At 45.2% G+C, this 12857-nt stretch overlaps 1 protein-coding gene across 1 annotated transcript in view; it reads left to right on the forward strand.

Annotated features, from left to right (window-relative positions):
• Window positions 1-12857, forward strand: part of FASTKD2 (FAST kinase domains 2) — an 89121-nt gene that overhangs the window by 7443 nt on the left and 68821 nt on the right. The window contains exon 2 of the mRNA XM_082262021.1: window positions 6153-6905. Coding sequence (XP_082118147.1) covers window positions 6225-6905 — 681 coding nt within the window. The 5' untranslated portion in view covers window positions 6153-6224. The remainder of the gene's footprint in view (window positions 1-6152; window positions 6906-12857) is intronic.

Here is a 12857-nt window from a genome sequence, read left to right on the forward strand (position 1 = left end):
GAAGACAAACTCAGAACTCTTCAGGAGGAAGTCAGGTCCCTCAGGGACGTTCCGCACTCATCTCTGCGGACGTGCATGAGATGTCTGGGATTGATGGTCTCGGCCTTCGAGGCGATTCCCTTCGCCCAGTTTCACACGCGGGGTCTCCAAGCGGAGATCCTGTCCATGTGGGACGGGCGACCTCAATCTCTGGATCTTCAAATCTCGTTGAGTCATCGCACCAGAAGAGACCTTCTGTGGTGGCTCCAGTCCCCGATGGTGTCCGGGGGCAAGTCGTTTCGTCCTATCTCGTGGACGGTAATCACCACGGATGCCAGCCTGTCGGGCTGGGGTGGTGTTCTGGGCGTTCTGTCCGCCCAGAGGACTTGGTCGGAGGGGGAGTCCTCCCTTCCGATCAACATTCTGGAATTGCGTGCGATAAATCTCTGTCTTCATCGCTGGACGGACCGGCTGCAGGACTGCCCGGTTCGGGTGCAGACGGACAATGCCACGGCGGTGGCCTACATCAACCACCAAGGGGGCACCAGGAGTGCCCGAGCGGCTCGAGAAGTGGCCGACATTCTGTCTTGGGCCGAGACTCATGTCCCGGCGATAACGGCGGTTCACATTCCGGGGGTGGAGAACTGGCAGGCGGACTATCTGAGTCGCCAGACCCTGGATCAGGGGGAATGGTCTCTCCACCCGGCTGTCTTCCAGACGTTGTGCGCGAAGTGGGGTCTTCCAGATGTGGACCTGTTCGCGTCTCGTCTCAACAACAAGGTTCGTGGCAAGGACGCGCGACCCTCGGGCAGACGCGTCGGACGCGTTAGTGGCCCCGTGGCATCAGTACAGGCTGATGTACGCGTTTCCACCGATTCAGTTTCTGTCCAGGTTCCTTCGCAGGTTACACTCGGAACGCAGCACGGTGATTCTTGTGGCACCGGACTGGCCTCGCCGGTCCTGGTACGCAGACCTCGTGAATCTGGCGGTCGACGCCCCGTGGCGTCTGCCTCTTCGAGACGATCTCCTGTCTCAAGGACCGATATACCATCCTGCTTTACAGTCGCTGGCTTTGACGGCCTGGCTGTTGAGACCGAGGTCCTGAAGGAGAAGGGTCTCTCCCCAGAGGTCGTTCATACCTTGATCAACGCGAGGAAGTCTTCCTCGGGGAAGGTTTATTACCGTACTTGGAAGGCCTATTTTGCCTGGTGTGTGTCCAGGGGGTTTTCACCCCGCACGTACTCGGTTTCCCGAGTGCTGTCCTTCCTTCAAACGGGTGTCGATCAGCGTTTGGCGCTGGCTACGATAAAGGGTCAGGTGTCTGCGCTGGCCGTTCTGTTTCAACGTCCCGTGGCTTCCAACTCCTTGGTTGGCACTTTTCTTCAGGGAGTGCGGCATCTGGTTCCTCCTAGGAGGGATCCTCTGCCCCCTTGGGACTTGAATCTTGTTCTATCTGTGTTACAACGTGCTCCTTTTGAACAGATCAGGGAGATCTCGTTGTCTATGTTGTCCAAAAAGGTCGCCTTTTTGGTTGCGATCACTTCGGCTCGCAGAGTGTCGGAGCTGGCGGCTTTGTCCTGCAAGTCTCCGTATCTGGTTGTTCATTTGGATAAGGTGGTCTTGCGACCTAATCCTTCTTTTCTTCCAAAGCGAGTTTCGGAATTCCATCTTAATGAGGATATTGTCTTGCCTTCGCTGTGCGCGAAGCCTAAACATCCAAAGGAGGTGCGATTACATTCTTTGGATGTTGTTCGGGCGATAAGGGTTTACCTTAAATCGACTGAGTCTTTTCGAAAGACGGACTCCTTGTTTGTTCTTCCAGAGGGTCCTCGGAAGGGCATGGCGACGTCGGCCTCTACCATCGCCAAATGGATCAGGCAGACCATTGAACAGGCCTATGCCTTGCAGGGGAAGGTTCCCCCTATGCCTGTGAAGGCGCACTCTACTAGATCTCTGAGTACGTCTTGGGCCTGTCGTCATGGGGCTTCTGTAGCCCAGGTGTGTAAGGCGGCGACTTGGTCGACCGTGCACACTTTCACAAAATTCTACAAAGTAGATGTTCAGGCATCGGCGGATGCTTCCTTTGGCCGCAAGGTTCTTAGTGCGGCAATTCCCTAGGGTCCCTTGTTGGGGACCTCTGGCTGTTGGGATAAGTTTTTTATCCCCTGGTTATTTGTCTTTTCCTGGGTTGTTGCTCCTGTTGAGCACTTGTTTTTCCTGTAGCCCAGCTGGTTTCCTTCCTTTGGTAAGGTTCCTTTCTTTGATGCGGAGACTGCGTTGCCTTTAGGCGCGGATGCGTTTCCCACCCCTCATGTTTGCACTGCTTTGGGACGTCCCCATATGTGACGAATATGAAGAGGCGGCGACTGTCGGAGGACGTAAGAGAAAACTGAATTTTTGTAAAATCTTACCTGTAAAATTCCTTTCTCTGAGTCCTCCGACAGTCGCCGCCCCCGCCCCTCTTTTGGGGTTTGGTTGTATACTCTACTGCTATTCCACTGAAACTGAGATATGGTTGCAGGAAGTAGGAGGGTATTGACTGAGGGGACCACCCCTTGAGGGTGGGATATGTTAAAAGCTTTAATGTTAACATATTCTGTTGCCTAGCTACTCCTTCGGAGCAAAGTCTAATACCCCATATGTGACGAATATGAAGAGGCGGCGACTGTCGGAGGACTCAGAGAAAGGAATTTTGCAGGTAAGATTTTACAAAAATTCCGTTTTTTTTACGTGATGTCTCCAGTCAGTACCCCTGATCACTGCCACTCCAGTCATATGATGACACTGTACTGCACTGGTGACAGCGTGTGAATTTTTTATTCATTTGCTTAATTTTCCATAAAATTGTGACAGAAAAGTACAGCTTCAATACGTCAGTATATCAGGTTACTTGGTTACTGACACCAGAACCTGGAGACAAGGGGCGGTGAGGTGTTATTTAGTGGGACCGATGGGCTTTATTTTACCCCTGCAGCAGTTGAATGCCGGCAATGCCCGCTTCTGCTCCTCTCCCTCCTGCCAGTAGAGGTAAATACAGCCCACTGTTTCCACTAAACATTGTCCCTCCTCTCCAGCTTCCTCTTCCTTGTATTGCCCAGCCCCTGTGTACTCGCTTGGCCCCCTTCCCCCGCAGTGCTGACGGGTTCCCCACTCCTCACCCTTCCCGCTCGCTGTTGCGGGGGATATTTCAGGCTGGCGAGCAGGGAAGGGGCTGGCAAATATTGAATTTACCAGCCCCTTCCTTTTCTGAATGAACACAGTCAGTGATTGTGCCAATCACTAACTGTGTTCATTCACAACTGAAGCATAATAAACTGTGTTTACTATTCTTTAGTTTGTGAAGGACCAGGAAGCTGCTCAGCACAGAGCACTTCTTATTCATTCAATGTCGAGTGCAGCTGAGGCTGCAAAGAAAGGAACTGGGGAATCTCTGTCCTTGGCTTCTTTCTCTGTCTCAAAAGTGAGACATCAGGGGTCTGTTTAGACCATTGATAATTCACCAAAGACCCCCAACGGGGCTCTTACATTTTTTTTAAAATAATAACAAAAACTTAAACTGTAAGGCAGGTCAGTTCTATTATGTGAAGCGACGTACCTGTACGTCGCTTCGTGTAATAAATAGTGGGGGCGCACGCTTGCCGACTGGCCAGAGGGGAAGCCAATCAGCGGGTCCTGTGTACATTAACCCTAAAAGTGAACCATCCCAATTTCACTGTACGCACATAACCAGGTGCATCCTTTTTGTAAAATAGTACAAGTGTGCAGTTCAGGAGTGCAGACTTCATTTTTTGCATGCTTGTTCCAGGTAAAATGTGTTGTGCCACTGAATGAGATTGCTCTAAATTCCATCCAGGTATTCTGATTTATTCTTAAAGTGAGTCTAGATTTGGGCAACTTAATTTTTCCTTCCTGCCAACTGCTTTTCCCCTATCCAGTCGAGACTGTCTCAGTAGTCAGGTAAGACATTGTCATTGGACAAGGAGGTGACAGTTGATGGAGTTTTGTCATTGAGTCTAAGAAAGTCCGGCTTTAGAAGGAAAATAAAATGAAATCCGAGAGACAGAAAAGGCTTTTGTGGGTAATATAGGCAGGCATCTTTAGTTGTCTACTCTTAATGTGGTTCTAAAGGAGGAAGGTTTTTTATCCTAATTAGGGATAAACCGATCCGATATTCGGATCGGATATCGGCCCTGATACGGGCAAAATAGCTGGATCAGGAGATCGGTAAAATTAACAGATCCACAGGCCGATCAGGTTTTGCTCTTTACATAGCATGTGAGGGAGCAGAGAACAGCTGTCAAAGAAAAAAAAAAAAAAGAGCCTCCTGCAAATGCCTTTCAACTCTCCCAGTTAAGTAAACACAATGATTACAATGTATCTTTTCGTTCCATCTGCCGGAGGAGGGAAGTTTAACCTCTTAAAGACTAAACCCATGACATTTTAGATCATGGGTGTCCAACCTTTTGGCTTCTCTGGGCCACATTGAGTGTAGAGAAATCTTCTCGGGCCGCATATAAAATATATACTGTAGTTAAGGTATATAAGTAATAAAATGGCGACGCACCACCTTACTTCTTCTAAGAGATATTAAAGGAACACTCTAACCACCATGGCCACTTCAGTGATTTAAAGTGGTTATGGTGGTAGGAGTCAGAAACACTGCACATGCTCGCCTCCCCTCCGAGGCAGCCTCTGCCTACAATTAGTTGGAAGCTGCTGTGGCAGTGCACCCCGACCCAACTTCCTTCCTCCCCAGCAACAAAAAAAATTGTCAGGGGGCAGTGGGCCGCATTGCCTGCGGTACCGGGCCGCAGGTTGGACATGCCTGTTTTAGATTTTGAATGCAAAATTGTTATAAGGTATCTGCCGATACCGATCTGGCAGTATTTTTTTTGTTATAAGCTCACAAAAAAGTACTTCTGGATCGGACTCGGGATCAGCGATTTCACAAAGCAAAAGATCGGGACCAAAAAAGTCGGATCGGTGCATCCCTAATGCTAATGCACTCTATGCATGTTTTTTTCTGTGCGTTTTGCTGCGTCTACCGCTCATTTTTTTACGCTGCAAATGTGTGTTTGCTTCCGTGTTTCTGGTGCCAATAACAAATCGTTAATGGCACTGAAAGAGCAACTGTTTCATTTTAGGTGTACAAAAGTGGCAATATACTATGCAATCTGTACATTCTCTGTATAATTTCCTTTTAGATTTACCAAAACTTTATAATAGGTGTTGTGTTAGACCTATCTATCCAATCAGGCAGGTCCTTGCACTACATAGTTGATTGTAAATCTAAAGACGATTGTACAATTGGATTGCATAGTAAGCTTTACAGATTTCCAGGACACACTTCTCCTGTTTTCATTACTACTGTCTGCATGTGAGTACAGAGGTGGGTGGGAGCAATCTCCTAGAGGGGGAGGACCGATGCAAGGTATGTACTAATGAGGTCAGCTGCTGAATTACTTTCTGAGTCTTAACAGTTTTCATGTCCTAAATCCGTAGCAGGAAGTCATGAACTTTTCTATAGAACAAGCTGGAGGCTTCGGTGAGGCCTTGTCCTAAAATACTTAGAAAGCTTTTTCCCTTCTGCAACAGAAACACATTAATGTATATTGGTACATAGGAAAGCTGTAATAAAAAAAAAAAAAGGTGAACTTAGCCCATGTGGCTCATTTTCAAATCACTTTGGATTTATGTGGGAAAATAAGGATCCTTATCCTGGTCCACTTTATGAATTGAGACTTTAGAGACTATTGCCAAAGATGCCAATTGTAATTTGATTTAGGGCCAGTTCACACCACATGTAGTCCAGTCCTGTTTTTTTTTTTTTTTCCTGCATCAAAAATGCATGGATAGTAGGTTATATGGTTTTCAATGACAAAGTTCACACCAGTGCAGTCCGTTCCAGTGCATTCCAGTTCTAGAAAAAAAGTAGAACATGCTGCATTTCTTCTGTACTGCAAATGCGGTAAAACACACAAAAGACACACTGGAACACACATGTCCGTATTTAAGGTGAAGGAAAAAATGCACTGAACCGCGTCAAAAACGCGCATGCAGAAAAGCATCTGGAATGCATCTGAACTGCATTTCTATGGTGTGAACTAGCCGTTTAAGAGATTTATTTTGTGCATTTTGTAAGATCTTTTGTTTTTGTTACATTTTGTTTGCAGATAATAGACACAGCAGTGAAGAATACAACCTCCCAATGCCGTTTGGCCAGGATTTCTCAGAAGACTACAGATATGGGAAGCAAGACCTGTATATACATGCTGCGAACGATACGGCAACTACAGCCATGCAACTCTTTGGCAGGGATGAGCTTTCCTAAATTTACAAAGAACTATAGATCAGAAGGTACAGTTTCTCTGTCTTCTGATACTCGTACTTTGAGACCGGCGTTCAGTTCAGTCACTGTACCTATAAGGTGTGTTAGTCAAGAGACTTCACCATGTAATGAAGCAAAAAATATGACAACTGATTGGGTAGATGGATCATCCAATGATTCGCCTACCATCTCTGATAGTAGTCATGTTAGCCCTCTAAATGAGCAGAATAATTTGAAACCGGAGGAACTGGCTAGTACCCCTAAAATGATACCATCTTCTACTATGATTGCTCTGAATAAATGTACTACTCCCAGGGATGTATTGAATGTCTTTTCAAGACCCTCGTACAGGAAAGATGAACTTTTTGAGGGCGTTCTAAAACTTTGGAATACATTCTTGGCACTTAACGAGAAACAGAAACTCACTGAAAGTGACTTCATAGTCGGTCATCCACACTTTAACAATCTGACTCATGGAATCTTGAAGATGGCTCCAGTCATGTCCCCCGAGGCTTTGATCCGGACGCTTTATGTGTTTGCGCGTTTACAAGTGAATCAACAATCACAATTGATTCAGAATCTCCTGCTTATTTGCCAGGTGAGTTTAATTGTTTATCTACATTTTAAAGGGTAACTCCACTTTTGTGGGGGAAAAAAATAGCAAATAAAGAAAAAAGAATATAGTGGATACAATTGCGACAGAAATCTTATTGTAATTGAAGGTTATAAAAAAACTACCTTTCCTTTTCAAGCTGCAGCTGTTGTAATTTTCTGAAAATGCAATGCAATATGGCCACCTGGAGTTGTTCTGTACATAGAATGTGTACATATCGTCCTGACAGAACATCTCTCTTGCACAATAGTGTGTTTCTATGTTGGAAGGTCATTTGCAAGACACCCTTTTGTGTTTTTGTGTATTGTGTTTTATTTACATGCATGTTCCATTGTTGCATCTATCCAATCGAGGGATCCAACTCTATAGCGCCTCCAATTGTGTGTTCAGGGTCACTGATGTATGACTATTTTAAGATCAGCTGCCCATACTCAAAATCCAGCTCTGAGATAGAGGGGGCACCCCTCGAAACGTGTCAGCTTCTTTTGGAGATATCCATTCCACGACTGTTGCTGACCAGCTGGCCATGCCAAGTGGAAATTTGGGCAGATTTACACCTATATTTGCTTGAATTGTCATCTTATTATATGAGTATGATGTATATATATTTTTAATAAAACCATTTTTGCAAAGGTAATGCGCTAGGCGAGTGTGCTCTCTGTATTTTTTCTTTTTAGAGTTCTATTCAGGTTTCCCCTAACCTGTTGAGAGTGGCGGCACAGCCGTCGTGGCGTTTGCGGTAGTGGACATATAGTTTCCATCCGTCACATTACCACCTCTCAAGCGCAGGAGCATTAACTTTCCTTTTTCTTCATACATTAACACAATGCAGTGTCATCCATTCTGAATGACATACCAAAACACCTTGTTAATGTACGCGCCTTGCAGTGCTCTCAGCTGCTAAAAATGCTTCATGCACTATTCTAAGTACATTTTGGTGTATTTGGCAGCCCATCAAATTAATTGGTGGCCCTAACACAATGCACGTTAATGCTACAGTGTGAACAGACCCTGATGATGGTTGTGGCCAGGCAGGTTGTTTCCTATGGCAGTGCTGATTTATTGTCCCCTAGTTGTAGAATTTGATATGTAAAAAGTGTAAAGCCACCATGTGACCAACTTTGGGTATGTATGGATATGTGAACTAATGCTCTAGCCCTTGCATTAAAATGTTCTTTAACTGTTAAGCCTCAGCCTCATCAGCTCCTTCAGCATTTTTAGTTGCCTATTGTGCATTCACATCAGTAAAACAGTGTGTGCTTTAAAAAATCAAATCTGCACCTGTTATCATTGAGCCTTTATCATTAACCACTTAAGCCCCGGAAGATTTTACCCCCCTTTCTGACCAGGGGTTATTTTGCGATTCGGCACTGCGTGACTTTAACGGACAATTGCGCGGTCGTGCGACGCTGTACCTAAACGAATTTGACGTCCTTTTTTTCCCACAAACAGAGCTTTCTTTTGGTGGTATTTGATCACCTGTGCTATTTTTTTGATCATGCGCTATAAACAAAAAAATAGCGTCAATTTTGCAAAAATAACAATATTTTTCACATTTTTTTTATATGAAATTCCCCCCAAAAAATGTAAAAATCAAAATTTTTTAACATTTTCTGCCAATTTGTTTTATGCTACATATGTTTGGTAAAAAAAAATCGCAAAAAGCGTATTTTGATTGGTTTGCGCAAAAATTATCGTGTTTACTAACAAAGGGAAAGATTTTTGTCATTTTTTGCGAAATTTTTTTTTGCGGTACTGCGACATTGCGGCGGACAGATCGGACCCTTGACTGACATTTTTGACACTTTTGGGGTTACCAGTGACATTTCTACAGTAATCAGTGCTATACATATGCACTGTTACTGTAAAAATACACTGGCAGTGAAGGGGTTAACTTCAGGGGAGGGAGGGGCTGTGTCTGTCCCTAGGGGCGTGATTTTAACTGTGATTGGCTGTGGCTTGAGCTGTGGGAACAATGATCAACGGTCCTACATAGTAGAACCGTATGATCATTGTTTCTACACAGGGGAGACTGACAGGCGGCTTGTTTACACTAGCCGCCTGCCTTTCTCCCTCTCCACCGACGATCACCGAGTGACCGGCGGACATCGGGTCCACCGGTCACAGGCGAGGGGGGGTCCGTGACTCCCCAGAGCCTCACAGGCTAGTGACGTATATATACGTCACTTTGCCTGTGAGGGGCTGACCGTCACAGTATATGTACTTGCGGCGGTCGGCAAGTGGTTAAAGTGATTCTAATATTTTCTTTTTTTTTGCTCAAAAATAACAAACATGTTATACTTACTTACCTTTTCTGTGTAATGGCTTTTCACAGAGCCGCCCCGGTCCTCTATTCTTGGTTCCCTCTTTGGTGCTCCTGGTCCCTCCCTCCTGTTGAGTGCCCCCACAGCAAGAAGCTTGCTATGGGGGCACCCAAGCCTAGCCACAGCTCCGTGTGTCCATTCATACACATAGCTGCGCCTAGGCCCCTCCCCTCTCTCCTCATGGACTCCCTGACTTTAATTGACAGCAGCGGGAGCCAATTGTGCTCTGCTGCTCACTCAACCAATGAGGAGGGAGAGTCCTGGGCAGCCGAGTCTCTCCTGCAAAATTGCTGAATAGAGGTGGGCTCAGGTAAGTATTAGGAGGGCTAAAAAGGGCTGCTAAACGGAGAAGGATTTTTATATTAACGCATAGAATGCATTAAGATAAAAAAATCTTCTGCCTTTACAATCACATTAAACATAAGGCTATATTCACGCTGGCGGCCGGGTGCAGATAGTTTGCTGCATGCAGAGGAAGCCAAACGCCGCTACTTCCCTCTGTGTTATGGCTGCATACAGATTGACCAGTTCGTTTGTTTGCAGCTAGAAGCCAGCACTCTGATCAGACAAACTGCCTGCATCCAGGGTCGGTCAGAGGTTTTATTTGCATGTATGTCAAAGAATGGACTTTCAATGGCTACATCCGAAGTATTGTAGAAAAAAGTATGGGACAGGAATGGACCCACCCAAACAAAAGACAAGACTTTATTGGCTCTGCATCTAGGACACCACATATTTATTAACAATCAATACCTTATTGGAAAAAAAAAAACATGTACAAGTGAATAATAGTATAAAAACAGAAAATATGCCATTGTGACCAGAAGACCACCGGAGGTTATGTTGGGTCTAGTTCGGTCGCATCCCTTCAGTTGGATCCTTCTAGCCCCATTGCTGCTATCTGGATGTTGCCTTTCACTTTATTATTTATGATTGGTTTTTCCTAACTGTGATTCGATCTTGGATCTTCTTCGGAAATTTTGACTCTTTGGAAGCAACTTAGAGGAGCTCCAGTCTCCTATGTAAAAATTTAAAGTCAGCAGCTGCAAATACTGTAGCTACTGATTTTTAATAAACAGCTACTTAGCTATACCAGGATCCAGCGCTGTGCTCAGCCCAGTTGTTTTCACCCTTTGTCTCTCCCCGGTGCCTGCATCTTTCCTTTGGGCACCCAGCTGTGACAACTTGCAGCTTCACAGCTAGATGCCCACTGCACATATGCTAGTGGTGCTGTGCACTGTGAATAGTTCCACAATCTTCTAGGACCAGCCATGTGTCCCAGAAGACTGAGCGGGAGGGAGAAAGAGAGCTACCGATCGCCTAGGCGGTTGGAGCAGAAGTGGAAGCAGTGGGTACCTGTCAAAATCAGGTACCCGCATCTCCATTTCTTCCCAAAAGCTCCATTTCACATACAAGATCAGGGGAGGAGGCCTTAAAGCTTAACTTCCACTTTCGGGTGGAGCTCCCCTTTAAGGCCTCCCTATTTAACATACTATTTGCCTATTGTCCTTGGTGGATTTGATGTGGTCCTTGTACCCCTTTGTCTGTTCCCAGGATTGATCCTTGGGCCTTCTATGCTTTGCCATTGCCTGTTGATGCCCTTTCAATACATTGGGTCCTGAAAAAGCCATACATTGGCAAAACGAGTTGACCCCGGCGACTGGAAGAGTACAGTTATACATCTGCATTTCATCAATTTGTGTACATGTGACTTTTACTTACACTCCCAATCGATTGAGAGGTGTACAATACTTGGGGCCTCCTTGCCCCTTGCTTTTTCTGAGAGACATTTTTTATGTTTTTATACCAGGGCTTGACAAATTTGCCTGAAATCTAGGAGCCAGCTAAAAAAGTTAGGAGCCAGTTTTTTTTTTTTTGTTTTTTTTTTTAAACTAACCAAGCTTTATTTTATAAAACGGATACTAAATTTACACATAAATAGGACTAGAACCCCACTCTCCTCTATAGCGCAATTGGATGGAAACAGACTGTCTGTCTCTTTCCATCCGATGCCATCTGATCCGATCCACGGGATGGATAGAAAATAGAACCACCATCCGTCTGTTTTTGGCGGGCAGGGTCAGATGGCGGCAGATTACTGCTCCATAGAGGAGACTGAACGGTCCGATCAGGTCTGCCTGAAAAACTGACAGGCGGACCTGATCAGACAGCCCGTGTGAAAGGGGCCTTCGGCTGTGGCACGGTGATGAGGAAAAAAAAAAAAAAAAAAAGATATATATTTTTTTTTTTTAATAAGAATTGAAAAAAAAAAAAAAAACATTTTTTTATTTTTTTTTAATAATTAAAAAAAAGAAAATTATTATTTATTTTTACATTTAAAAAATAAATTAATAATAATAACCACACTCCCTGTCCACTTACTTACCTTTAAGCAAAGGTAACTGGACAGAGAGATGAAGCCTTAAAAAAATTCCCTCTCTTCTCCTCTTTGGCATTGAGAACATGCATTACTCCCGGCCACCACAAGAGGGCGCCAGTTCCCCTAGCTTCTCATCTCACAGAAGAAGGCCGAAAAGCCGGGGACTAAATTTTTGGACGCCGTGGAAGTCCGTGAACTCGAAGAGGAGGTGGGGGGCGCAAAAGGGACAGGACACATCCTACAGGGCACCCCGGGCGCCAGGTCGCTAATTCTAGTCGCAAATGCGACCTGGCGCCCGGGATTTGTCGAGGCCTGTTTTATACTATTATTCACTTGTACATGTGTTTTTTATCTTTTCTATAATAAAGACATTGATTTTTTTTATATATATGTGGTGTCACTGATGCTAAATCTATAAAGTCCGGTCTTTTTATTTGGTTGGGTCCATTCCCATCCCGTACTTTTGTATTTGCATGTAATCATTTGGATGGTTGGATGGCAAAGAGTGGTAGCACCGGTGTTCCGTGAGAATTACCTACCCGTGAGAAAAACCTACCCTCGTCACTTCTGGTTGCACGGCAGTGTGTTTAATGCGGTGGTTAAATTAAAACAGCTGGCCTGCAATACGAGTCATCACCGTTCCTGTCCCGGTCACTTCCCTGCTCTCGGCTACTAAATATAAAAGCGGCGGCGGCTGTATGAAAAGATAAATCACGGACCCGCCAGCCGCTTTTATATTTACTAGCCAAGATCAGGGAAGTGACCGGGACAGGAGCGGAGATGACTCATAGTGCAGCACAGCTATTTTATGTCACCGCCGCGTCGGTAGGTTTTTTTAACGGACACCGAGATCGTTTCAGACTAGTGCGCATGCGCACTAGTCTGATCCTCAGCTCTTCCATTAGGTATCCGGGGCTGTGAGCATGCGCACTGCTGCGCTGCTCAGCTGTTCCTGGCCGGAAGTGACGAGGGGTAGGTTTTTCTCACGGGGTAGGTAATTCTCACGTTACACCGGCTATTGATTTGTACAGCAAGAATCCAGTGATTCCTGCCAAGAGCCTTTCCTGGCCACCCGTGTAAATGTAGCCTAGTGGGAGTGTTGCAGAACATAGTATTGTCAAAGCACAATGCGTAAGTGAATGCTGTTTAGTTTGAGGCTGCCTAAAAAACTAAAAAAAATATTTGGAAAAGATTCTTTCAAATGTGTTTCCTGTTGATGCATGTTTTTTTTTT

Source organism: Pelophylax lessonae, assembly GCF_965119305.1.
Source record: "Pelophylax lessonae genome assembly, chromosome: 6".
Classification (NCBI taxonomy): Eukaryota; Metazoa; Chordata; class Amphibia; order Anura; family Ranidae; genus Pelophylax; species Pelophylax lessonae.